The 24488-nt window shown below is 40.7% G+C and overlaps 1 protein-coding gene across 12 annotated transcripts in view; it reads left to right on the top strand.

The window, feature by feature from the left end:
- MYO3A (myosin IIIA) overlaps positions 1–24488 on the top strand; it is a 131054-nt gene that overhangs the window by 66882 nt on the left and 39684 nt on the right. For 6 of the 12 annotated variants that reach the window (XM_073003044.2, XM_073003042.2, XM_073003046.2 and 3 more), the window contains exons 11-25: positions 623–739; positions 2367–2471; positions 2572–2655; positions 3961–4163; positions 4622–4720; positions 5167–5281; positions 9285–9411; positions 11622–11832; positions 13184–13343; positions 17858–18011; positions 20781–20869; positions 21272–21401; positions 23044–23123; positions 23262–23303; positions 24146–24223. In XM_073003044.2, coding sequence (XP_072859145.2) covers positions 623–739; positions 2367–2471; positions 2572–2655; positions 3961–4163; positions 4622–4720; positions 5167–5281; positions 9285–9411; positions 11622–11832; positions 13184–13343; positions 17858–18011; positions 20781–20869; positions 21272–21401; positions 23044–23123; positions 23262–23303; positions 24146–24223 — 1794 coding nt within the window. Of the gene's footprint in view, positions 1–622; positions 740–2366; positions 2472–2571; positions 2656–3960; positions 4164–4621; positions 4721–5166; positions 5282–9284; positions 9412–11621; positions 11833–13183; positions 13344–17857; positions 18012–20780; positions 20870–21271; positions 21402–23043; positions 23124–23261; positions 23304–24145; positions 24224–24488 lie in introns of those variants that run through there. The other 6 variants (XM_078378631.1, XM_020801462.3, XM_073003045.2 and 3 more) reach the window with 4 other exon arrangements.

The raw sequence follows: 24488 nt of genomic DNA, 5'->3' as shown, positions 1-24488 counted from the left end.
TGCACTGCATGCTAGTCTCTGGTATCTCAAAATAAATTAATATCAGATAGCTAATTAGGAGAGGTGTATGGTCTTAGAAAGCCTGTGCGAATCAGAGTACACAATGTTGGGTTAGATCAAAGGTGGGCAATGCATGAGAGCATGCGCATGCATATCCTATTTTTGTCCCACCCACTGCTGCCCAACCAATATAGTTCTCCTCCCCATCAGAATCCTAGGGTTAGATACACTCGTAGTTTGACTTGGTAGGATGGATTTCTAAGACCTTGGTAGATCACATGCTTTGCACGTAGAAGGTTGCATCTCCCATTTGGTTGGGAAAGACTTCCTTTCAAAGTTTGTAGCCCCTAGCTGCCAGTCAGTGTCCATAGTACTGAGCTAACTGGATCAGCTGTTTGATTATAGTTTTGTGTGCTGCTGATCAACAAAGATTAATACATGGATCTGAAAATGAGGAAGCATGTAATGTGGAGACCATGCAAAGCTATGACATTTAAGAAGATGGCTGGTATCTGTAAAATCAAGATGCCTCAAAGGCCTAACTTGTAGTCTGTCTATTCAAAGCATGTACTGTTGAAAAAAAGCAATGCTCCCACCTCTCCTCTTCCTTGTTTTTTCACAGAACACGGTAACGGAGCAACTGCAAAAGAGCTATGCCAGAGATCAGATTTACACCTATGTGGGAGACATTCTTATTGCCGTCAATCCATTTCGGAACTTAGACATTTATACCACGCAGGTGGGAAAACAAAACTTTGTGTTTGATGTGAATTTTTTAATGACCACAACAGTTGTTTTGAGTACCAAGGCAAGTGAGAGAGAGGCTTCCTTGCTTTGTTGAATACAGAGAGGTCAAGAAAACATTGACTTAGGGGAATGACTGGCTGAGCCTTTTTTAAAAAAAGACTTTACTTAAGCTCTTGGCTGTTTGGAACAGAAAATATCATAGAGATTGTTCAAGCAGGTTCAGGGCCGCAGGGGTTTTCCTCCTCACTCTCAAATTCAGGAGCAAAACTGGAGTTGTCCACATGTCGCTGGAGCCTTTAAAAAATTCCCCTAGTATTTTCTGGACAGTTGCCATGTCTCAGGCATTCAGCTGCAATTTGGACACAGACTTTGAACCCATAGTCCAGTGAAGGAGGCCCCAGATCTCGCCTAACCCAACACGTCTGAACACGTCCACAACAATCATAAAATCTCTGGGCCTTGGCTCTAGTGGAGGGGAGGTTGCTTGCCTGCTTCCAGGAGCTGCACAATCTAGAGAGTCAGTACACAGACCTCAGAATGTGCTGTACAGAATTTCCTGGAGGTGCAACCGTGTTCCTGTATTGAGTCTAGAGAAGATGCCCTTTTAAGGTTTTGTACTTGGGTGGAAGGAAAGTAGAGTGTGAGCCAACATTGTAAGAGGCCTCAGTCTAGCTCCAGCCATCCTTGGAGTGAGGTGCTCACTGGGAGCTGTTCTTGGTGCTGAACCTTCTGGCTCTCCATTCTCTACAAGTTCTCCAGAGCAATTGCGAACTGATTAGTTCCGCATGGGCAAAATCCAATTTCTCACCGAATCTGAAAAAGTTCTGTGATAGCAATCATGATTGAAATGTGCTGCATCTCTGCTGAACAAAGGGAGATGTGTCAAGTTCAGATTCACTCAGGGTCTAATGACCAAGTCATCCAAAAAGTAGGAGAGGTGATACTTTTATTTAGACCACTATCAATCATATATTAAACTCAAGCTTTCATGAATAAAATTGAATTTCTCAGTCTTCAAGTAGAAAAATTACCAATGAACGTCCCAAGATGGTCGTGGCAGAGATGATCCACCAGGCACTTTGCTTATGGTGCATTGAGAGCTGAAACCAGTTGGGGAGAGAGTGTTTTTAAGTGCCTCACCCCTTGATGCCATTTGGATCACCAGATAGTAAATAGCCCATCATAGGTGAATTAATTCCAAATTATTATGTTGCTTGATGAGTTTTACAAGTAGATGCTGTTCTCAGTTGTAGTCCAGCTTGATGTTGTTTAAAGGCCACCAGGCTGTGTACTTCCCTATGTACATTTTTCAACGGATTGAATAAAGCATTTTTGTGGATGTGTTTTTGAAGTTATGTATTTTTTTGCTTTTTATTTAAAACTCCCAATACAAACTTGGAAAAAGTATGGATTTCGAGGTCTAAATAGATTCAGTTTTATCAGGACATGTCAGATGGGTAAGTTTGCACTGAAATGGTAACTGAGTAAACTTTTCACCTTTCTTTAGCCTGAAAGTTATGAACTAACCAAATTAAAATCCTCAGTCAAGTTCTTATATCTCTTGTTAATGTGAATACATAGAACTAACATTCTCTGTTCCCTACCCCCACCCCTTTCAGCATTCCAAACTGTACATTGGGGCCAAAAGGACTGCCAATCCCCCTCACATTTTTGCTGTAGCTGATATTGCTTACCAGTCCATGGTCACCTACAATTCAGATCAGGTAATGATAATACTGTAGTCTGCAAGGCCAAATTTAATGCATTGTATAAAAAGTTGTGGGTTGTTCATAGCATAAGTGGCCTTTGTCTCCTCATCTCCAGTGTATTGTCATTTCTGGAGAAAGTGGAGCTGGGAAGACCCAAAGTGCACATCTTCTGGTCCAGCAGTTGACAGTCCTTGGACGGGTAAGGACAGCCCTTGAGTTCTAATCTTACGCAAAAAAGAAAGAAACCCCAAAAATTCTGTTTCCAGTCATACCTGGAGATTTGTGTACAGTGGACCCTCGACTTACAGACGGCTCGACTTACAGACTTTTCGAGTTACAGACTTCTCTGGCTGCAAAATTTAGATTTGACTTGAAGCCAGAGAATCGACTTACAGACCAGAAAAAAACCAAAATGGAATAAAAATAGAATAAAAACCACTGGTTATGGGATTAATCGGTTTTCAGTGCATTGTAGGTCAATGGAGATTCGACTTACAGACTTTTCAACTTGCAGCCACCATTCTAATACGGATTAATTCCTTAAGTAGAGGGTCCACTGTATAGGTTACCTCTAAGAGTCAAATAAGAACTTGCCTTTTTTACATATTTAGACTACATGTCCCAGACTACCCTAGCCACCATGGTCAGTATCTCTGCTGCCTGGGTGATTCTAAGAGTTGTGGCCCAGGAAAGCAGAGTTTCCAAACTCTGGTTTAAAAAATTATACCCCCTTCATTAAGAAACTGCCATAGATAAGAACTTGACTTTCTTCTAAGTACTGATGGTGTGCTTTAACACAGTGATTGCTCCAATAAAGAGGGTATTGGGAGGGGAATATAACAGAAGGACTGCATATTGGGAACAGTGATAGAAGGAGCCTTGTGGCATAGTGGTTAAACTGCATTGCTGCAGACAAGACTCTGCTCATGGATGAGTTTAATCTCAATGGGCTCAGGTAGCCAGGTCAAAGTTGACTCAGCCTTCCATCCTTCCTAGATTGGTAAATTGAGTACCCAGCTTGCTGGGGGGTGGAGATGGCATGCAATGTGTATCCTACGTAATGAGATTGTAAACTGCCCAGAGAATGCTTTACATGCTATGGGGCAGTATATATGCAGCACACTTTGCTGTGATTGCTGAATTAAGAGGATTGCAACTAGAGATAGGCGCAAACTGCCCGATCGACAGTTCATGCCAGTTCATTTATTGGCCAAACAGGTGTATGGTGCTTCAAAGCCCCACCTCCTCTGCTGGGCACCCACTCAGAGACAGTGCCTGGTGGAGGCGGGGCAGGGAAGCCAGGCTGCTGCCTCCAAATGGGCATCTACTGGAGGAGGTGGAGCTCGAAAGCACCAAACACCTGTTCAGCTGATTCAGTTCCTGCCCATCTCTAGTTACAACAGAATCACCTCATATTGGGAGGGGAAACTTTAGCATGAATACACTGAGAAATTGCATTTTGAAGAAGTTCTCAGTGGATTGTTATTTTTTAATGTGTGCCTAGGCTAATAACAGGACTCTTCAAGAAAAGATTCTCCAAGTCAACAATCTGCTGGAAGCATTCGGAAATGCAGGCACTATTATTAATGATAATTCCAGCAGATTTGGGAAGTACCTAGAAATGAAATTCACTTCCTCTGGAACTGTTGTAAGCGCTCAGATTTCAGAATATCTCCTAGAAAAATCTAGAGTCATACATCAAGCTGTGTAAGTAAGAGGGGAAACAAAGGGTAATACTTCCAGATATTGTTAGATTGCAACTCCCACCATCCTCCACTTTGTGCAGTCTAGGGTTAATGAGAGTTGTAGTTCAAAAACATCTAAAGCGTATGGATTTGCTACTCCTTCTCTTTGAATGCATGGATGAATGGCTAGAGAGAAAGCAGTATTCATTCATTTAAATATATCTGTGTGCTTTTCTTTGCAATCTGCTTCCACTGTTGGCCTGTTGCTATGTTTTCTTGCTGCAGTCATGCATCTTTCCCTAAATACTCCCTTGCTGGTGCAAGAAAGACTTAGAACTAGCTGTAAGATCAGTGTTAACATTTGCAAGCAGAAGATAAATAATGAATTTCATAAAATTAGCTGTTCTTGGCTTGATGTTCATTTCATTTTGACAGCTGCCCTATTATGCCCTGTCATGGGTTTTTTGTTTCTAATTTCAGAGGAGAGAAGAATTTTCATATTTTCTATTATATCTATGCTGGCTTGGCAGAGAAGAAAAAACTGGCTCATTATAAATTGCCAGAAAATAAGCCTCCCAGGTATGTTCCATTTGTATCACACTTCCTTCTTTCTACCTTTCCTTATTTCTGTGAAAATCAAACTAAATAGTTTTTATTCCATTTTTTATAGAAGTGCACCCAAAAGAGGTGAAAGATTTCTCAATTCTCATAGCACTTTATTTTCCTCACTTCCATCTTTCACATTTAGCATGCTTTGTTTCGTGCTTGATCTTTTGAAGGTAAACATAGGCTTCATTTGCAAGCCTGATTGCCGACTGAGCCCTTTAACTTGGAATGGAGACAGTTTATCTTTAAATGTCCACATTGACAGATAATACATGAGTGGATAGTCTTTATTAGAGTGAAGTATTCAGATATGCAGAGTGACATTTTATGTTGACTCTCATTTGATTTATTTTTTAAAATATTAACTTTCATTTGATATTAAAGTTCTCACAGTCATTTTCATTCCTTCACCTCCTTAGGTATCTACAAAACGAACATCTCAGGACAGTACAGGACTTCATGAATAACAGCTTCTACAAATCCCAATTTGAACTGATTGAGCAGTGCTTCAAAGTGATTGGATTTACAATGGAAGTGAGTCCTGAAAGTCTGCCATGTAGAGGTTCTTTAAGGATTGTTTTAAAACATTGTCCAAATTAAAGCAAGAAGTGGAATAAAGGAACTTCTGCTAGCTTTGAAAGTGTGAAGAGATCGTAAGGTTATAACCAGAGTGCAGAAAACTTGGGGGGTTTTTTAGCTACAACTCACTGACTCCTCCAGGCATTGTGAGAGTTATAGTCCCAAGGCCAATGTCCTGTTCATTATTTATAGCAGCAGGAGCTGGTGTGGTGATCAGACAAGGTGTTGATTGCATATAACTGGCTGTGTGACAGAATGCAACCAGTATGTTATCACATCACAGCAGCCGCTTCCACAGTTGGCGCACCCCACATGAATCTCATATGTAAACATTGAAGAGGACAGTGGTCTCTCAAAAGTAACTTTTTCAAACCTTGGCAGTGTACAGTGGTGCCCCACATAGGGAGGTTAATCCATTCCGGATTAACCATCGCTATGGGGATACATCGCTATACGGAACAAAAAAGCTCCGTTTAATGCGTTCCAAATGGACCCAAAACTCACCGTTATGCGATGTTCCTCCATAACGCAGGCATTTTCGCGCCCTCAGTAAGCGAGGGCAGGGCGCGAAAATGCTGTGCGCGGCCATTTTGGGTGTTCCGGCGGCCATTTTGGAATCACCGAACAGCTGATTTTTTAAAAAACGCTATGTGAAGATCGGTAAGCGAAACGCTTGCCGATTGTTGCAAAGTGAGTTTTTGCCTATCTAGGCATCGGTATGCGATCACATTAGCGATCCCAAAAAACGAATCACTATGCGATTTCGTCGTTAAACGGTGCGCTCGTTATGCGAGGCACCACTGTATTACTTCTTTACTTAAATGAGGCCTACACACCAATGCAAATATGCCCCACTAGCTCTCCTGTTATCTGAAGGGCTGCTATCAAGGATTTTTCCCCCTTCTAGGCAGCCATTAGAACATAGAGGCTTACATGGGTTGCTGTGTACCTGTTCATGTAACAGTTTAATAACATTTAAACTTCCATACAGTAGTTTCATCCTTCAGAATCTTTTGCATTTTGGTGAGGCAGTTAGCATTCTCTGCTATGCAAGGAAGCGTGCTAAAGCTCTCTAGCAGAGAATGCTAAGCACCTCATCAAAATATAAATCCCAGGGTTCTAGTATCAAACTGATAGGAATGTATATTGTAGATGAAATCCATTCAGGATCACCTTTTGTCTACAGCTAGCAAATACACAACTCCTGTAATTTTAAGAAACTTTGTGTCAGGCAAAATTAATACTGAAATTGTAAGTATGTGTTGTAATATATGTGCCGCTTTGACATTTCCAACTATGGTGTTTCCACATGTGACAGACTAACTGGTCTGCTTCTTTTTCACCTTTAGCCCTTAGGGAAGGTATTTTTAGACAGATTAGAAGGCTTATCATCTTAAAATAACTGCACACTGTTTCCTTGATGCATATATTTTTTAGCTTTCAGAGGGTGAATAGTAACAGAGATGAGAAATGTTTATTTTCGGACAGTTTCCGAAAGCTACCAGCTGTATTGGATATGGGATTATGTAGTTCTTTAAAAAATTCCCATCTTGGTCAGTGAGAGATTATTACTTGGTAGTCTTTATCCATGGAAGAGAAATTCTACAGAAAAGTATCCTACAAATTCAACTATGTTCAGAGAACATCCAAGGCTGAATGTTATTGCAATATGATCAAAATAACCCCCAGAGCATTTCAGGGAGTCTCTCTCTCTCTTTTTAAATTAGAAAAACAGCATGTTCCCATGATGTACTCACTCATAGCTTATATATTACATCGTGCCTTAAAGTCAAACTAAAGGTCACATGGAAAAATTTTAAAAAATATATAAGGAAAGGGGGCTGCTGGGAATAAACAGCAATCTTGCTGTACAAAACACAGATCAAGCCACATTTAAGGCTTACAGGAAAAGGGCACCAAGATGTCAGTTGCAACATAACATAATGACAGAAGTCAGTGTAGTCATTTCAGTCATCAACAGAATAATTTTAGAAATACATGTAGAGGCCAATAGGAGAAGGAGAAGAAGAAAAACAAATGCTGGAATCTAGCCAAAAGACAAAAGAGCTGATGTCTTGAACAAGATTGTGTTTTTAAACTACTTTTTTTTTTATTAACCAGAGGCCAATGCAACGACTTCTGAAAGCTTTGCTGTGCTTCAGAAGTTTTCCATTCTGAGGTCTGACAACAGGCTTGCTGTTCCTGAAACATGCATCCAAAAGATCAGTGAGCACACACAACAGCTGTCTTTGTGGCTTTTTCTGTGGCTCAGTTCAGACATCTGTAACATGTTCATGCATCACCACAAGTCATGGTATGAAATCTGGCTTGTTGTGATGTGTAAACCCACCTCTGATAACAAGCCATGGTTTTAGTCATCAGGCATGAAGTGTCATCCACACCCATGGTTTGGTGTTGGGCTCGAAAGCTTGTTATCTTGCATTTCACCAACTACTCTGTCAAAGATCTGGAGTCCCACCATGATAAAAACAACATACTGCCCCCCTTTCCCCAAAAAGGACATTTCATTCTGTTGTTCCATTTATCAGTGAGTGGATTGGGCAGAAGGAATGGGGACCGGGAGAGGTAACAGATTACTACTGCTGCCATGTCAAATGATTACAGTGAGAGAATCTGTGGTATGGAGTTGGTCAATAGGAGATAGCGCATCACATTTCCCAAAGGACCTGTGGTTTCACCATAGACTACATCTGTGTCACACCAGTGATGCACATAGGTAAAGGTAAAGGTTCCCCTTGACATTTAGTCAGTCGTGTCCGACTCCAGGGGGCGGTGTTCATCCCCGTTTCCAAGCCGTAGAGCCAGCGTTTGTCCAAAGACAATCTTCCGTGGTCACATGGCCAGTGCGACTTAGACACGGAACACTGTTACCTTCCCACCGAGGTGGTACCTATTTATCTACTCGCATTTACATGCTTTCGAACTGCTAGGTTGGCGAGGAGCTGGGACAAAGCGACAGGAGCTCACTCCGTTGCATGGATTCGATCTTACGACTGCTGGTCTTCTGACCTTGCAGCACGCAAAGGCTTCTGCGGTTTAGCCCGCAGCGCCACCACGTCCCTAGTGATACACATACCATTATTCAAAAACTACTGCTTTAAACCATGAATCTCAAACTATGGCTTGTCCTAAGCTTTTTGCCCTTGCTGCGATTCCTCAAGTGGATAGAAAAACAGTGCATCATGGTACAGCAGGGTGGTTGTTAGTCAAAAGAACAAAGTTTGTAAAGCACCTGGAACTTCAGAATGTGATTATTTAAAAGAGGAAGAGTTGAAACAGTAGAATCAGGTGATCCTGGCAGTAGCCCAGTTTACCTAGAAGTCGAATTACCCCTGCATGACAGACCGTATTTTTCCATGTATAAGACACACACACACCCCACTATTCTAACCCAAAATTAAGAAATCTTTACTTAGCTTTGAGTATTCAGCCTCTGGGCTCAGAACGCTCAGACATTATGAGTCCCTGTTGCATCTGAGAAGTGCCTACATGCTCCAACGAGGTGTGTTCCTATTGGTTTGTTCAGTATCAGTTGACATCAGTTACATAAGGCTCGTGATTGGAGGAAGCTAAGTTTCCTGACTGTAGGAAGCTAAGCCTCCCGATTAGAGGGAGCCTGTTTACAGAGGCAAGGTATAGGCCGTTTTGTTCTCTCCTCAGCTTACATCCGTATATAATACTACCCTCAATTTTTAGTCTAAAGGTTTTAGACAAAAAGTATTGTCTTATAAATTGAAAAATATGGCAATCATTATTTTTAGCACAGCGGCTTTAGTATCAATTAAAACAAATTGAAGAGAGTGTGACCGCTGTCGAAATGCAAATTTTCAGGGGTCAGAGTCAATAGTAAACTGAAGGAAATCGGTATGGTGATTGTGACGTGAAGTGTCAATTATGAGACTATAAATTGGAATGTTTTTGTGCACCTGTCTTTCAGGAACTAGGGAGCGTATACAGCGTTCTTACTGCCATTTTAAATATGGGCAACATTGAATTTTCATCAGTGGTAACAGAGTACATGATTGACAAGAGCATCATTTCCAATCCAACGTCTCTTGAGAACTGTGCGTTTTCTTTCCTTTTTTATATTAAATAGTTTTCTCTTCCTTTGTATTTGTTTTATGATTGATGGTGTAGCCAAAGGCATGTCTGTTTCGAAGCAAGATTCTTAAAGTTCATTGGAAGTTGCTTCCAGGGAACCATGTATTGGGTTGCAGCCTAATTGACTTACTTTGTTAATTACAAACCATGGAATTATCTGCACATCACAGAGATCTCATACCATTGCTTCTAATTCTCCTCACTGTGCTATATAACTTATGGGTGGCGGGAGGGGGGAGTCCCACAGAACTCAGTGATGCTTACTTTTTAGTAAGCATGCATAGAATTGTGCTATCAAATAATTTTGTTTAAGCTGTTTGTGTGTGAAATATTTTATGCAGTCCTATCAATAGTCACATTTCCCAGAACAAGATTGTTGTTCACATATGATTTGTGACTGCTTGATGAGATCTGAGGATGCCTCTTGGTTGCATGCTTGTTCACGTTTCCATTTGCAGAACCAGGATAACCCAACCGCAAAGACAATTAGTTGCAATTAGCCATATCAAGTTAGTGCAAATTTTATTGTAAGCACCAACAGAATTCTAACTATCGGGTTGGATCTGGGCTTAGTCATTCTTTGGCCTATTGAAATCAATGGAAGTTAAATTAGGCATGGCTAACTTAATTAGTTTCAAAATGCAATTAGACTATTGATTTCAGTATGCCTGCTTTAGTATGTATCCCATTCTTTGTTTAAAGTTGTGGACTGATTTTCGCCTATGATGATCTAGATACAGGTTATTGCAATCTGTTCTATGTGGGGCCATCTTTGAAATGTTTCAGGAACCGCAGTTTGGGTATACCGCCACAGCCAAATTGCTCTCTTCTGTGAGTGTTAATAGATAATACTTCATTTGCCGTAGCCAGCACCTTGAGTTGGTTGTCTGAGCTCACCCAGCCACCCCCCCCCCCGAGTTGGTGCACTGAACCTGGAGACCACTGGATCTTCAGGCCAGTGCTGGGAGTGGTTGGCCTGCCTGGGAGAGGCAGCAGGGCAGTTGCACACCTGAGCCAAGCAGAGGGGGCCTGAGCATGGCAAGGCATTGTGAGCAGGTGGAAACTATAAGAATAGAGACTGGGGAAGAGGAGGAAGAGCAGGAGTCTGAAGAGTCTGGGACAGTAGGACAGGAAGAATACTGGGTCAGTGCAGAGGAAAAGGCACTATATTGTGAAGAAGGTCTTTGAGTATTTGCTGAAGGACACCATTTCCAGGGGTCTAGGTAGAGCTCCGTGTGCCCAGAAAGAAAGCCAAGACTTTCTGTGACATTCTTGTGGACCCTGATCAAGGCATTCCAACTGCAGCCAGTAGGATTGTCCACCGCCACCACCACTGTCACTGCCAACCCCCACATCCACATGAAAAAGGCCCTGAAGATGCCAGAGTTTGCAAGAGCTGTTGCAGCGGCTGCAGGCAAAGGCATCCAAGCAATCAGGCGAGGGTCCAGAGCATGGAGTAAACCCTCATTGAAAGAGGCCAGAGGGGCAGGATCTGGAGCAGGAACTGTTTACAGCTCCCCGGTTCTTCTATTCATCCCCGGTGAAGCCAACTGGGGACGCAGAGGAGACCAAGCTTGCCTAGGGGGGCAGTGCTGGAAATGGGCACTCTGAAGATAAAATTTGGGGTGGGGGGAGTGCTGGTGAAGGAACCAGGATTGTAAATTCTCCTTCCTTCCTAATTAAAGTTGTCATTGCATCACCTTTCTGGTTTGGAGGCTATGGATGTCCGCCAAGGGTTGCAATCGCCTGCTGGCCTGACAGCTGGGATGGGTGTTAGCACTCACAATCATATTAGACGGTTATAGACCATGGGTTTGTGAGAACACAATGCAGGGTCCTTTCTGTGGTATCTCCCCCCGATCATGAAGGGTGTTTATTCCTCAAGAGATTTGACATTTCCATTAGTGGTTAAAAATAGCTATGTAAGGGCCAGCATGAACAGAGATGTGTTCCATTTTATATGTATAGTGATCTTGGAACTAGTCTGAATATTGATGAATAAACATTTTTTTACACTTTCTGTAGGCCATATCTATTTCCTTTGAAGATGTGCCCCTCCACCACAGAATATTTTAAATTCAGCCCTTGAATTTCCATTTGGTTAAAAAACAAACATTCCGCAGAAGATCATTTCTTGACAGATTCGGATATAATGCATTTCTTTGCTTCCCAGCTGCTTCCTTGCTGTGTATTCAGGCAGATGAGTTGCAAGAAGCTCTAACATCTCATTGCGTGGTGACCCGAGGAGAAACCATTATACGGCCCAACACGATGGAAAAGGCGACGGATGTAAGAGATGCCACGGCCAAAGCATTGTATGGGCGGCTCTTTAGTTGGATAGTCAACCGCATCAATGTGCTCCTCAAGCCAGATAAAATTTTAAGGTAAAGAGCTTTTTTTTGCATGGGGAACAGCAAGTTGTCCTGATGCGAAGAGTGTTGTTCATGTGCTGGGAATCCAATAATGATTAAAGAAATGTTTTAGTGGAGTATGATAGTTACTTCACAGACCATCTTTACAATATTCCAAGCCAAGTCCTTCCATATTGCACAACACACACACACCAGAGGACTTGAATATGTTGAACTATTTTTGTGAGCGGCTTGAATTGTCACTATTAGGCCTTTCGATTCCTCAGCTTTGGAAAGATTTGAGTGTTGCAATCAAAGTTCTCAAAAACACTCAAAAGAAAACTGGGGTTGATTCAGCCATGTAAGAAGTGCTTGTGTGACTCAGTTGTGACTCAAAATTCAAACATCCCGTGGCTTTCTGCTCTTTTTTTTTTCTTCTTCCTCCTCACAGATCTATAGAGCGTCTTCCTATCAGAGAACTTTTATATTTGGGAAGAAAAGGAAACAATGTTGTCATTGTGCGACAACAAACTCATTGCCTTGGTTTCTCATTGAAACTCTGGTTTGTTTTTTTAATTATTTTATTACCCAAAAATGCACCAGTGAGTTTTGCATAAGAGTAGCATATATACAACTAAAACAATATAAACAAGTAAGAGTTCAAAGCAAAAGATAAACATTACTGTCTATAATAAACTGATAGAGATGGTTATATTGTAAATATATATGGCTATATAAGGATGCCATACCCTATGTTTTCATGGCTCTTATTTGTTCTAACACCTTGCAATTGCTGTGTTGATTCCCTCTCATTAAGAACTCTCTCACCTGAGTGCTGAACTGTCAGAGTTTCAAGCTAATCTTTGCTTTCTAGGCCAGTCCTGCACCTCTAGGGGCCTTCGGTTCTGATGCATTTGGAACGTGTTCCTGTAGGGTAATATATTTGTGTCAATTCAAATTTGCAATGCAAATGAATCCATGTGATATGTAAATATTTGAGGGCTATAAGAAGACTCTTTGCCAAGGACAAATTATCCTGTGGCCACTTGCTGTTGAGAAGCAACGTTTTCCAGTTCAGATGCTCAGAGTCTGATGAATTCTGCTTAGAGGATATCTACGATGTTGTGATCTGTTAAGACTCCCAAGCTGTTTGATATAACTCTGGACTTTGTTAACAGGCATATTAGTCATGCTTTCACAAATAATTGTGAAGTTGAACTGATGTGGACACAGCTATGAGGGAAATCCTATCATGTAACGTGATAGCTTTGTCTGTGTTTTCATCTATGCTTGCTTTTATTTCTTTTTAATCTTGTTATGTGTTGGATCCCAGTTCTGGAAGTAAGGCCAGAAATAAAATAAAATAAGCATTTTGTCTTTTCAGTGAAAGCGATGAAGGGCTTAACATTGGAATTCTTGATATTTTTGGATTTGAAAACTTCAAGAAAAACTCATTTGAACAGCTTTGCATCAATATCGCCAATGAGCAGATCCAGTTCTATTTCAATCAGCATGTCTTTGCCTGGGAACAGGTAATCCCGCTTGTATGTGTGCAGTTTCTTTATCTTTATTTTTAAAATGTTTCTACATCACTTTACCACAGCTCAGAAGAGCCTACCATAAAAAACACAAAACTGTTTAATAGCACCATCAAATTGCCTGTTAAATTAGCTTGTACCTAATCTATCACTTCAAAAGCTGGGTGGAAAGATGCACAATTCAACCCTTTCAAGATGTGAGTAAGGAAATGGCATTCTTATTAGTTATGTTGGCTAGCTCTGTGGTTTAGGCATCTGGCTGCAGGGCCAGAGGTTGGGAGTGCCTCCTTGACAGGAGCTGGATTTCATGATCCATAGGGTCCCTTCTCTGCAGCCCTGTCATGATGATGATGATGATGATGTTCAAATGAACAACCGTCCTGTGCTTAAAAGGGCTGTGGGGAGGCAAGATTGCACCCAGTAGCCCAGGAGTGAGGAAGATGCAGCCGTCTAGAAATAGTTGAACTACAACTCCCATCAGCCCTAGCCCTAGTAGAAAGGGATAGTGGGACATGTAGTCCTAGAACATCTGGAAAGCCGCACATTTTCCATCTATGAAACAGGGCCCTGTCACAAAACCAGTGTACCTGTCGGCCATGTTTTTAGCAAGTACAAGAAAGGTCTCATTTGTCCATTCAACATGTGAACACTGTTCACTCAGGTATAATATTATGTGGAAAATAACTCTCTATATAAGAGCATCTAATGGGGATGCAGCGGTACAGATGTATGTTAACAAAAGAGTGCAAGATCAATCCTGTTTAATTCTGATCATGTGCCGCGGCACGTCTTTGACAAAATTCTACATCTCTTGAAGAGACAGAATATAGTGAAGGAGAATAAGATATTTTGTTTCTGTCTGTTCTGTGCCCAGTTGTTTGATTGCTTGCTGCAGTTTAAATGTCTAACTGAAAATACATTAGCCTTTCCATTTTCGGTATCCAGGCAACAGAACACATTGATAATAGGTTTGATGCAAATGTTGTTTTGATGAGGAATAAGATGTGCTGTATAATTTATGGTTTAATAGAAGGAAAAAGAAAGAAAAATATGATTCAGTGAATATAGTCAAGAGTAGTTTAAAGGACAATAACTTTCTTAGTAACTTAACTAATTTATTAATTGGGAATTCTCAGTGAAGTTAGGAAATGCCCCCTTTAATTTTCTCTAGGAAATTTGCTGCCCAGGTTAGAGTGTAGTCTGATGAAACAATGTCTGAGGGAACAATGTCATTTGATCATTATATTTTAAGGAGGGGTGCACTTAGCAAAAGGTAATGAACCTGAAAAGTCATTAGGTAAAGTTCAGGACCTTAAAGAAGCCTGAAAATGAATGTTTAGTGTTTTAAATTGGCAATGGCGTATCTGTTTAGGTGTTCCTCGATGGATGGAAAGACCAGTGTTGCAGGAAAAAAAGCCTATGGCTACAAGCCCTGAGCAAATAGGCCTCTTTCATTTATAGAAGTAGCTGCAAAAAAAGGTTGCAGTGGTTCCCTACTCACCAAGAGGCATATAGCTGATGATGGCTTCAGCTAGTCTGAAATTGGAGGTTAGTAGATTGATATTTCAGGACAGAGGAGAAGAACACCTTTGTTTCTTTTCCAACCTTCCTGAAAGCTTCACACATTGTGCTATGTAAAGACTCAGATTCAGGAATAGCTATAAGTTTCAAATTCAAATGCTTCACCTCCATATAGGAGGAAACAGTTTCCCTTTCCCACTCTGTCTGTATAGCTAAAAAAGAGGGTGGTGTTTTCTTTCTAAGGATTCTACAGTGTGATGCCTGACAATTTCTGGTAGGATAAGGAAAGTGAGGCCTTCCATATATCATGGACTTTAAAGCCCAGCATCCTTCTATATTGGCTGTAGAAAGATGGTGAATGCCCACACTGTAGCGGGGAGGCGGGGGGGGCAGTAGTTCTTCCTGCATCGGGAAATGAGAGGAGTGTTTCTCACCTGATGAACTGATTTTACTTAGTCAATTAAGTTAAACACTGTGCTTTCCCTCTCTGACTCCGCTATATTCTAAACTAAATGTAGTATGAACAAAAGTTTTAAGGGCCACCGCCTTGATGTGAAATGTGCATTTTGCTGTTAGTGCTGGTGGGAAAGACAACTATACTTCACCCATGTAATGGCGCAGCTAAAAAAATCTTGTAAATAAAATAAAAGGGAAGAATCAACTCAGAAGGTTTGGATGCAAGTTACAAGTTGCTAGAGTGGTTTTTACATTCATTGGTTGATGCTATTTATCTTTGCATGTTATCTTCACCTGACAAATTGATGTGGCAGTGGTGTCCAATACAATTTTTGCAAATTTGTTTTGAAGACTGTGCTGTCCTATCAGCCAGTCAGCTTTTCTCCACCATCTAGACCCAGATTACGTCTGATTCATTGAGCATCTCCAGCAGGTCCAAAACGCTGTGGCCAAACGGTGGCCTGCAGCCTATTAAAAGGAAAATGGAAATTCTTCGCTGCAATGCTTCACTTGCTACCTGTTCATTTCCAGGCACAATTCAGAGTGCTGGTGTGTGACCTCTACAGCCCTATGTGGCTTGCATCCTTGCAAGACCATAGCTTCGCATATAAGCCTACTGAGATGTTAAGATCTTAAAGGGAAACCTTTCCTTCTGTCCTGCACCTTCACAGTACGTTTGGTGAGGACATGAGACAGACCCTTTGTGGTAACTGCTATCAGGTTATGGAGCTCCCTTTTGAGTAAAGCTAGGCTGGACCTCTCCATGTCTTTTCATTTCATTTTATATTATTTATACCCTGCCTTTCTCCCCATGGAGGACCCAAAGTGGCTCACAACAATTAAAGCAATACAATAATAAATAGATTTAAAATGCCATAGAAATTATATATTGAAGAACCAATTAAACATACCTGTATGTCATTATTAAAACCAAGATTTCAAATAAAATTTAAAACAATTTTAAGAACCGTTTGAAATCACAAAGACTAATAAATGTAGCATTCCTGATACAGCCCCCCAATTTATTGCTCAAAGTTTGCCTGAAAAGGAAGGAACAGGAAGAAAGTGGGACATGAACATTGCTGCGTAACAGTCCTTTCCACTTCCTTGCTGCCATTTCCCTTAGAAATCATAAGGAACTCTTTTCTGGTCCAGGGGAAGTGGTGGGAATATGTTGATATTTCTGTGTAGTTCCTTCTGAATAAAGAATCTATTTATATTGCAGCATATTCTTATCAAGGCAGGTGCTGAGTTAGGAAGTAATGCCCATTTCAAGGACAGTTCATGGTCCAAGTAGGGGGAGCACTCATTTCCAGATTTTGTGATGATGTGCCACCCCACACATAGAGTCCCTAGTCTGAATTCATAAGTCAAGGTATCATTGAAGACAATGATCCTACTTGCACTCTTGCAACCCAAACTGTTAAAAGCTGGTCATTGTCGAAGACGCTAGCTGAATTTTCAGTGAGAAAGATTAATCTCGAAGCATGCCTAGATTATGAACTCATTATTTTAGGGAGAACTCAGTCCTAGAAACAATACAGACAGATAGGACACCATCTTTGTGAACATGTGAATCATGCAACCTCTGTGTTCTTGGAACTGGGAAAGCACAAATAATCAGATATTACCTAGCTCCAGTAGAATTAATCTTTTATCTCTTATGCCTACTGTATGTGTACAGTAAGGAGTTGTTTGTCCAGAAGAAAGCCAGTGTTATGGCCAGCAGTTATTAGACTGAGTGGATTGTTGATCTAGCTTAATTTAGTTGTTTCTGAGTTGTCTGACAGATTGTTCCCAGTGTAGCTACATATACTTCTTTAATGGTGCCTGTAGCTGAATCTAAAACATGGGATGTAATGTGATTGTGCCAAGTTACAGCAATCCTTATCTATATCCTTCTGCTGGCCTGTAATACTTACAAAGAGGCCACAGGACAGCAAAATGGACCGGGAGTTGCAACCCTCTGAATAGCTCCAACCAAGAAGCTCCAGTCCTGCATGGGGTGGAAATGAATTGAGCCATTTCCTGGCGAACTGCAGGCCCCTAAAGTAGGGCGAAGCTGGCAAGATTGTTCAAGGATTTCACTGTGAGTTCAGTTCCCCATTGTGTCTCCCAGGAGAAAAGCCAGGCTGTGTAGTCTTGGGAAAGCTGCACAACCCCAAAAGAAGAGAATGGTAAACCACTTCAAGGTTCTCTATGTCAGGCTACTTTAACTGTTTTCAGTTCCTAGGGTTAGAAACTGAAACATCAAGTGAGCTAAAAGGTAGCCAGTTTAAATCTTGATTTGTCCAAATGTATGTGCAAGAATTCTTAGGATGATAAATGATGAGTTCTGCAGAATGCGATACTCAGACGGAACTGATTTGTCTCACACGCTTGCATCTCTCTCTTTGTTTTAGTGCTCTCCTTCCATTTTTAATTCCTTTCTCTCCCAGCGTATCTACCTCACCAGCATGAAAATTAGGCCAAAGGTCACATGCCCCAAAGTATCTTTCTTTGCGAGGTTGCACAGCGTGATACGCTTCTGTCATCTGTTCCAGAATGAATACTTATATGAAGGAGTGGATGCCCGAGTCATTGAGTATGAGGACAACAGGCCCCTGTTAGATATGTTCCTGCAAAAACCAATGGGATTATTATCTCTTCTTGATGAGGAAAGCCGGTTTCCTCGAGCCACTGATCAGACGCTTGTGGGTAAGTTGATAATATATTTAAAGGTGCACTAGCATCTGGCTTCTCTATTTAGTGTAATGGAATAAAATTATTTAAGGGTCCAATTGGCACAACTTTAGTTGATGGCCAAAATCCTTTTTGTTACATAAGCCAGTGTAATTCAAATGGTGTAAGTCTCAGCAGCAAGTAGTCAGCATTGGCATGCTTTTTTAATACTCTGAACACAACAGCAAATGCCTGCACTACTTGTTGTTGTTTAGTCGTTAAGTCATGTCGGACTCTTCATGACCCCATGGACCAGAGCACACCAGGTCCTCCTGTCTTCTGCTGCCTCCTGGAGTTGGGTCAACTTTATGTTGGTAATGTCGATGACATTGTCCAACCATCTCGTCCTCTGTGGTCCCCTTCTCCTCTTGCCTTCACACTTTCCCAACATCAGCGTCTTTTCCAGGGAGTCTTCACTTCTCATCAGATGGCCAAAGTGTTGGAGCCTCAACTTCAGGATCTGTCCTTCCAGTGAGCACTCAGGGTTGTTTTCCTTTAGAACGGATAGGTTTGTTCTCCTTGCAGTCCAGGGAACTCTCAAGAGTCTCCTCCAACACCACAATTCAAAAGCATCAGTTCTTTGGCGGTCAACCTTCTTTATGGTCCAGCTCTCACTTCCATACATCGCTACTGGAAAAACCATAGCTTTGACTATGCGGACCTTTGTCGGCAAGGTGATGTCTCTGCTTTTTAAGATGCGGCCTAGGCTTGTCATTTTTTTCCTCCCAAGAAGCAGGTGTCTTTTAATTTTGTGACTGCTGTCACTATCTGCAGTGATCATGGAGCCCAAGAAAGTAAAATCTGTCACTGCCTCCATATCTTCCCCTTCTATTTGCCAGGAGATGATGGGACCAGTGGCCATGATCTTAGTTTTTTTGATATTGAGCTTCAGATCATTTTTGCACTCTCCTCTTTCACCCTCATTAAGAGGTTCTTTAATTCCTCCTCACTTTCTGCCATCAGAGTGGTATTATCTGCGTATCTGAGGTTGCTGATATTTCTTCCGGTAATCTTAATTCCAGTTTGGGATTCCTCCAGTCCGGCCTTAAAGACACCATAAAGTGTCTTAGAGTGTTTGAAACCTGTTTTAAATATTTGGGATCGTTAGTGCACCTTCTAAAATGTGTGCAAACTTAATTTGGCTTTGTTCTGACTCTTCGTTAATTTTTGGTGAATTTTTTTCCCCCATTGAAATGCTTTGAACCTAAGTTTGACAGCTTTCAAATGGGCACTTCAATGCATTCCAATGGAGGAGAAAAAAATTCACACACATTTTACAAGGTGCTCTAACAAATCCAAGCATTTAAAACATTTTTTGAGTCTTCATTAATTTTTGGTGAATTTTTTTCTCCCCCATTGGAATGCATTGAAGTGCCCGTTTGACAGCTGTCAAACTTGGGTTCAATGCATTTCAGTGGGGGGGGGGAATTCACCAAAAATTAACGAAGAGTCAGAACAAAGCCAAATTAAGTTTGCACACATTTTAGAAGGTGCACTAACGATTCCAAGCATTTAAAACAGTTTTTGAACATTTTAAGACACTTTAAAAATAGCGAAAACGGACATCGCAAAACCATTGAAATGCATTGAATAGGCTTCAATGCATTCCAATGGGGGAATCATTGTATCGTTTAGCGATGTTTCCTATGGCGATTTTCGCTTAAGGACAGCAATCCGTTCCTATTGGAACAGATTATCCGGTTTTCCATGCATCTTTATGGGAAAACGTGTTTCACTTAGCGATATTTTCCCATAGCGATGTTTTTTTTTTAACCAATTAAAATCATTAAGCAAGGCACCACTATAGATGTTTTTCTGGAACTCTCTGGCTTTCTCCATAATCCAATGAATGTTAGCAATTTGGTCTCTAGTTCCTCTGCCCCTTTGAAATCCAGCTTGTATTTCCAGGAGTTCTCGATCCACATACTGTACTAACTTCTTAGCTTGTGGCAGTTCACCATTAACATTTATGACAATGTAAAAAATCTAGTAGGATTCTAGCTGATATCTTCAATATATCGGGGCCATATTTATTTCTAGACAGAGAAAAGCAGCCAACTCAGTTAGATTTGTGGGTATAATGAATCAGCAGTAGTTTTTTTTAGTTATTTAATTAGGATTTTGTTTTTGTTTTTATTGCCAAGAAATAGGGAAGAGTTGCTTTCGGGGTTTTCTGTCTTATGGGTCAAAATAATTTAGCTGTTTTTATGATGATGTAATTTTACTAGATGGGTACTATTTACTGCTCTGTGTCAGTCAGTAAAATGTCTTGGCCATTAGAATATCTTGAAGTGCTACCTGTAGAAAATAATTAAACAAGATCAGGTAGTCCACAGGAGATGGATCTGTCATGCTCTCCTTAATTAAAAGCAATAGGGAATTTAGGACACCTTTTCTAGAGCCATTTACCATCAGAGCACCAAAAGCTTATACAAATTTTAAAGCTTTTACAGAAGCATCTGTATGATTTTGCACATTTGGAGGCAAGAAGTGGGAAGAAGCGGTGGTTGGCATAAAGCAGTGGTCCCCAACCTTGGGCCTCCACATGTTCTTGGACTACATCTCCCAGAAGCCTTCACCACCATCTCTGTTGGCCAGGATTTCTGGGAGTGGAAGTCCAAGAACATCTGGAGGCCCAAGGTTGGGGACCACTGGCATAAAGAATGCAGACCTGTTTTAGACAAAGGCCAGTGTGTCTATGTGGCTTATTCACTTTGTAAGTAAACTTGTGTCTTTACTTCACAGAAAAATTTGAAGACAACCTGAAGTCAAAATATTTCTGGAGACCAAAAAGAATCGATTTAACATTTGGGATTTACCATTATGCAGGGAAGGTAAAAGAACTGAATGATGCTTCTTATTGCTGTTGGAAACATGGGACCAATCTGGGTTTTCCAGTCTGAAGGCAAGCTCTATATTATGTGCTGCTGTATGCCTTTAGGCATGTGAGGGGAACCCTAGAGTTCATGCTAGAGTGGTCGCTGAATGGCAAGCCAGTAATCAGGCTTCCTCCAGGTATTTTCCAAGTGAACCATTAATCGAATTAACCAGTTAAGCACCAGCTTCTTTGCTCCCTTGTTTATTCCGCATTACAAAGAATCATTGGGCTTGATCTCCCACTAATAAGTTTCTTGAGAGCTGAAGGTATAGGCTTTAATAAACATGAGAATAAATGTTGTGTAACCGTTACTGTCCTTGGGTTTTGTTTGTCTGTCTGTTCTTGGTTTTTAAAACAGGTTCTTTATAATGCAAGTGGATTCTTAGCCAAAAACAGGGATACCTTACCAGCTGATATTATACTGCTCCTGCGATCCTCCGAAAACTACTTAACTAGACAGCTAGTAATCCACCCTCTTACAAAAACAGGTAATGGTTTTACATTTTTTTTCCTGCTACACTTGTACAGTCCACTATTTTGTGCTGGCTTTCATCTCTATGAAAGTGGGGTTTGTGTTCTCTTCCATCCAAAAACTTACTGGGGAATTACAGTGAAGTCTCACCTACAGTATTATTAGCCAACATAGAAGAATAACAGAAATGCAGCACTGGATCTGGTATGTGATACTTCTCCAGAAGCATGCACTGTGTCAAAGATTTTCAAATGTCTTTCACTCAGAGACTTCCAGATGCAATATTTGTTCTGCGTATATACCAGGTTCTACACAGCATTTACCAGAATTTTCTTCATGCCCAGATATTTGTCCTATCTCAATTTTCTTGAGTTCGTAGAATATTTTTTTCCTCTCTTTATTTTTTGTGTTTCTTTGTTTTGGGTAAGTGCCATTAAGCGCTATGACACTAAGACATTTTAGCACTGAATTAAGGAAGTCCTAGGCTCCTCTGCAATTTCAGGTTATTGCCTCTCTGAAATCCATACTTCAGGCAAACGTTCCTTACAATTTCATCTCTTCAGCCTCAAAATCAGCATTACACAAGAACAGGCACACAAACACACACATGCTCCTTGAAGTGGTTCCTCGCCGGTGCTGCCCTTTTGTCAGGCGTCCCCTCACACTTTTCTTCTGTTGTAGTGAGGAGATACCCTTACCACCACAATCATAGTAAAAATAATTCTTATATATTATAATCTTTGATGCAGAAGATGGAATGAGGTGGTAGTGATATGCTGGAAGTGCTTTAGTGCTAGATAGCTAAGAGGTAGGATGCTAATCCAATTGAATATCAAGCAGTAGAAAAGGAAGCAAAACAACACAGAACAAATTCTACATCTAGAACAGCCCTCTGTTTAAAAAAATTCAGTGATGAACAGGGAAACAATACAATAAGAATCCATTTCACTCTGTTTCAATAAGCTGTAAATGGTAGCTGCAATAAACAGCAACCTGAAATATGTTTTAGAAACTGCTTGCAATACAACGGAGAAACAGCTTCGAGAATCATACTTCTCGAATGAGGGAGCTCAGTAAAGCTAAGATTTATTAGTGTAAACTTAAAAATGTAACTGGCTTGGGGGGCTCAATGATTTAGGTATCTAGAGGTTGGGAGTTGGATTCCCCACTTTCTATCCTGCAAGTAGGGCCAGCCTGTGTAGTCTTGGGCAAATTGCACAGTCCCAGGGAATGGGAAATCATTTCTGAGTATTCTTTACTTTATTTGTTGTTCCGCTTCAGACAAGAAACTGTCTTGGGCCATTTCTGGGCGACATTTACATATAAGTACACTCATAATCAGCTGCAGTAATTTTTGTACTTTACATTTGGTGTCACGGTCTTTTAAAGCAAGGGTCCACAACCCCTGGTCTGTGGCCCGGTGCTTGTCTGTGGGCTTCCCAAAACTGGGCCACAGAGACGGATCTCCCCCCCCCGCGGTGGGCGTGTCACGCTCTCGCGGGGAGGGGTCACATGTGCACAAGTGCAACATGCCCCCCCACGAACAGAGCCCACCACCCCCAACCAGTCCGCGGTCCCAAAAAGGTTGGGGACCACTGCTTTAAAGAACCGTCTTGCCCAATATTTTTAGCAGGATGCTGTTCTTCTCTTTTCCTTAGGTAATTTGGCACACTCTAAAAGTAAGACTGCCATCAACTATCAGACGTGGACTCCACAGAAATCAATCAGCCAAAGTAAGGTAAGGACCTAAACGGCAGCTGCCAACCCCACCACCTGTTAAAGTAGACAAAGGCAATATTGTTGTTGCTACTGAAAAGTAAGCAAGTAACCCCTTCCTTGGTTTCTCTCCCTCTCTCCTATTTTCTTTTCTGTTTAGCTGGATATCTTTGTGTTGTGCAATACGTATTCCTTCCGTGAGGTAAAAAAACACCTACATTTCCCTTCTTTCTGACTGTAGTTTTATAACTATTTCAGGCAAAATAAACTTCACTCTCGACTGTCACTGTCCTTAATTCTCATCCCCTAAGCATGCTTACTTGTAAGTATGTTTTGGCGAATTCAAAGAGTCTTACTTCCAAGTAAATATGTTCTGGATTGGTATCTCAGCTTGAATAGGAAAGAATACAATACTTCAAATGTGGAACTGCTGTGACAAGCTCTGTTATTTGAAAACATAACAACTGGGCTGCAGTTTTTGTTATTATTACTATTATTATTTTAATTAATTAATAGTTTCTCATCATTGCTGGTGCCTGTGGGCAAACTAAAGTGTCAAGTCTAAACATTACAAGTAAAATCCTATAAATTTTTGGGTGAAATGGCACTTTCGTGCCATTTCATTATTATTATTATTATTATTATTATTATTATTATTATTATTATTATTATTATTATTATTATTATTATTATTATTATTATTATTATTATTATTATTATTATTATTATTATTATTATTTAGTCATGATTTTTAAATGAGGGGGAAAGAGAAATCTAGATAAACATTTTTGCAATATTATTTGTGACATATCACAAACTGTTCAGTATGTGTTTGTCTTCATATATGTACGATGTGATAATGTAATGTAGCTGGCGTAATGATTTCTGGCTTCCTTAGCAATTACTTAGTAGCATCTGCAGCTTAGAATGGGAATGTTCTGTTCATAAATAGTATGCTTTAAAGTGTCATTTTATTGAGCAGGTGTAGTGAGCTTCAAACACTGTACACATAAGAAATGCCCTTTTCTTTCTTCATACATATAGAGTGAGCCAGAAGATTCCATGCATCATCCAAGAGAAACAACCAGTATGAAAACGCAAACAGTAGCTTCATATTTCAGAGTAAGACCTTCACTCTTCTTCATGTTTTCATGTATTTTATTTATGCATTAGGTGTTAACTCCTGACTCCTCCCTCCAGACTCTCTTCTTCTGTTGCTTCTTAGGAAAAGGCCATTTCACTTAAAACATTCAGAGATCCTTTAGGTAGGAGACCTAAAGATTTTATAGATTGTGGAAAGTCAATACTTCAGGCTACATAAGTAGTTTTACTCTACCAGGAACAGGTCTTTTGTAAAGCTAAAGGACCTTAATTGCTTTTAAAAACC

This window comes from Pogona vitticeps, chromosome 6, assembly GCF_051106095.1.
Source record: "Pogona vitticeps strain Pit_001003342236 chromosome 6, PviZW2.1, whole genome shotgun sequence".
NCBI classification, from domain to species: domain Eukaryota; kingdom Metazoa; phylum Chordata; class Lepidosauria; order Squamata; family Agamidae; genus Pogona; species Pogona vitticeps.
Note: the sequence above shows the minus strand (reverse complement) of the source record. Positions and strands in the feature narration are given on the sequence as shown.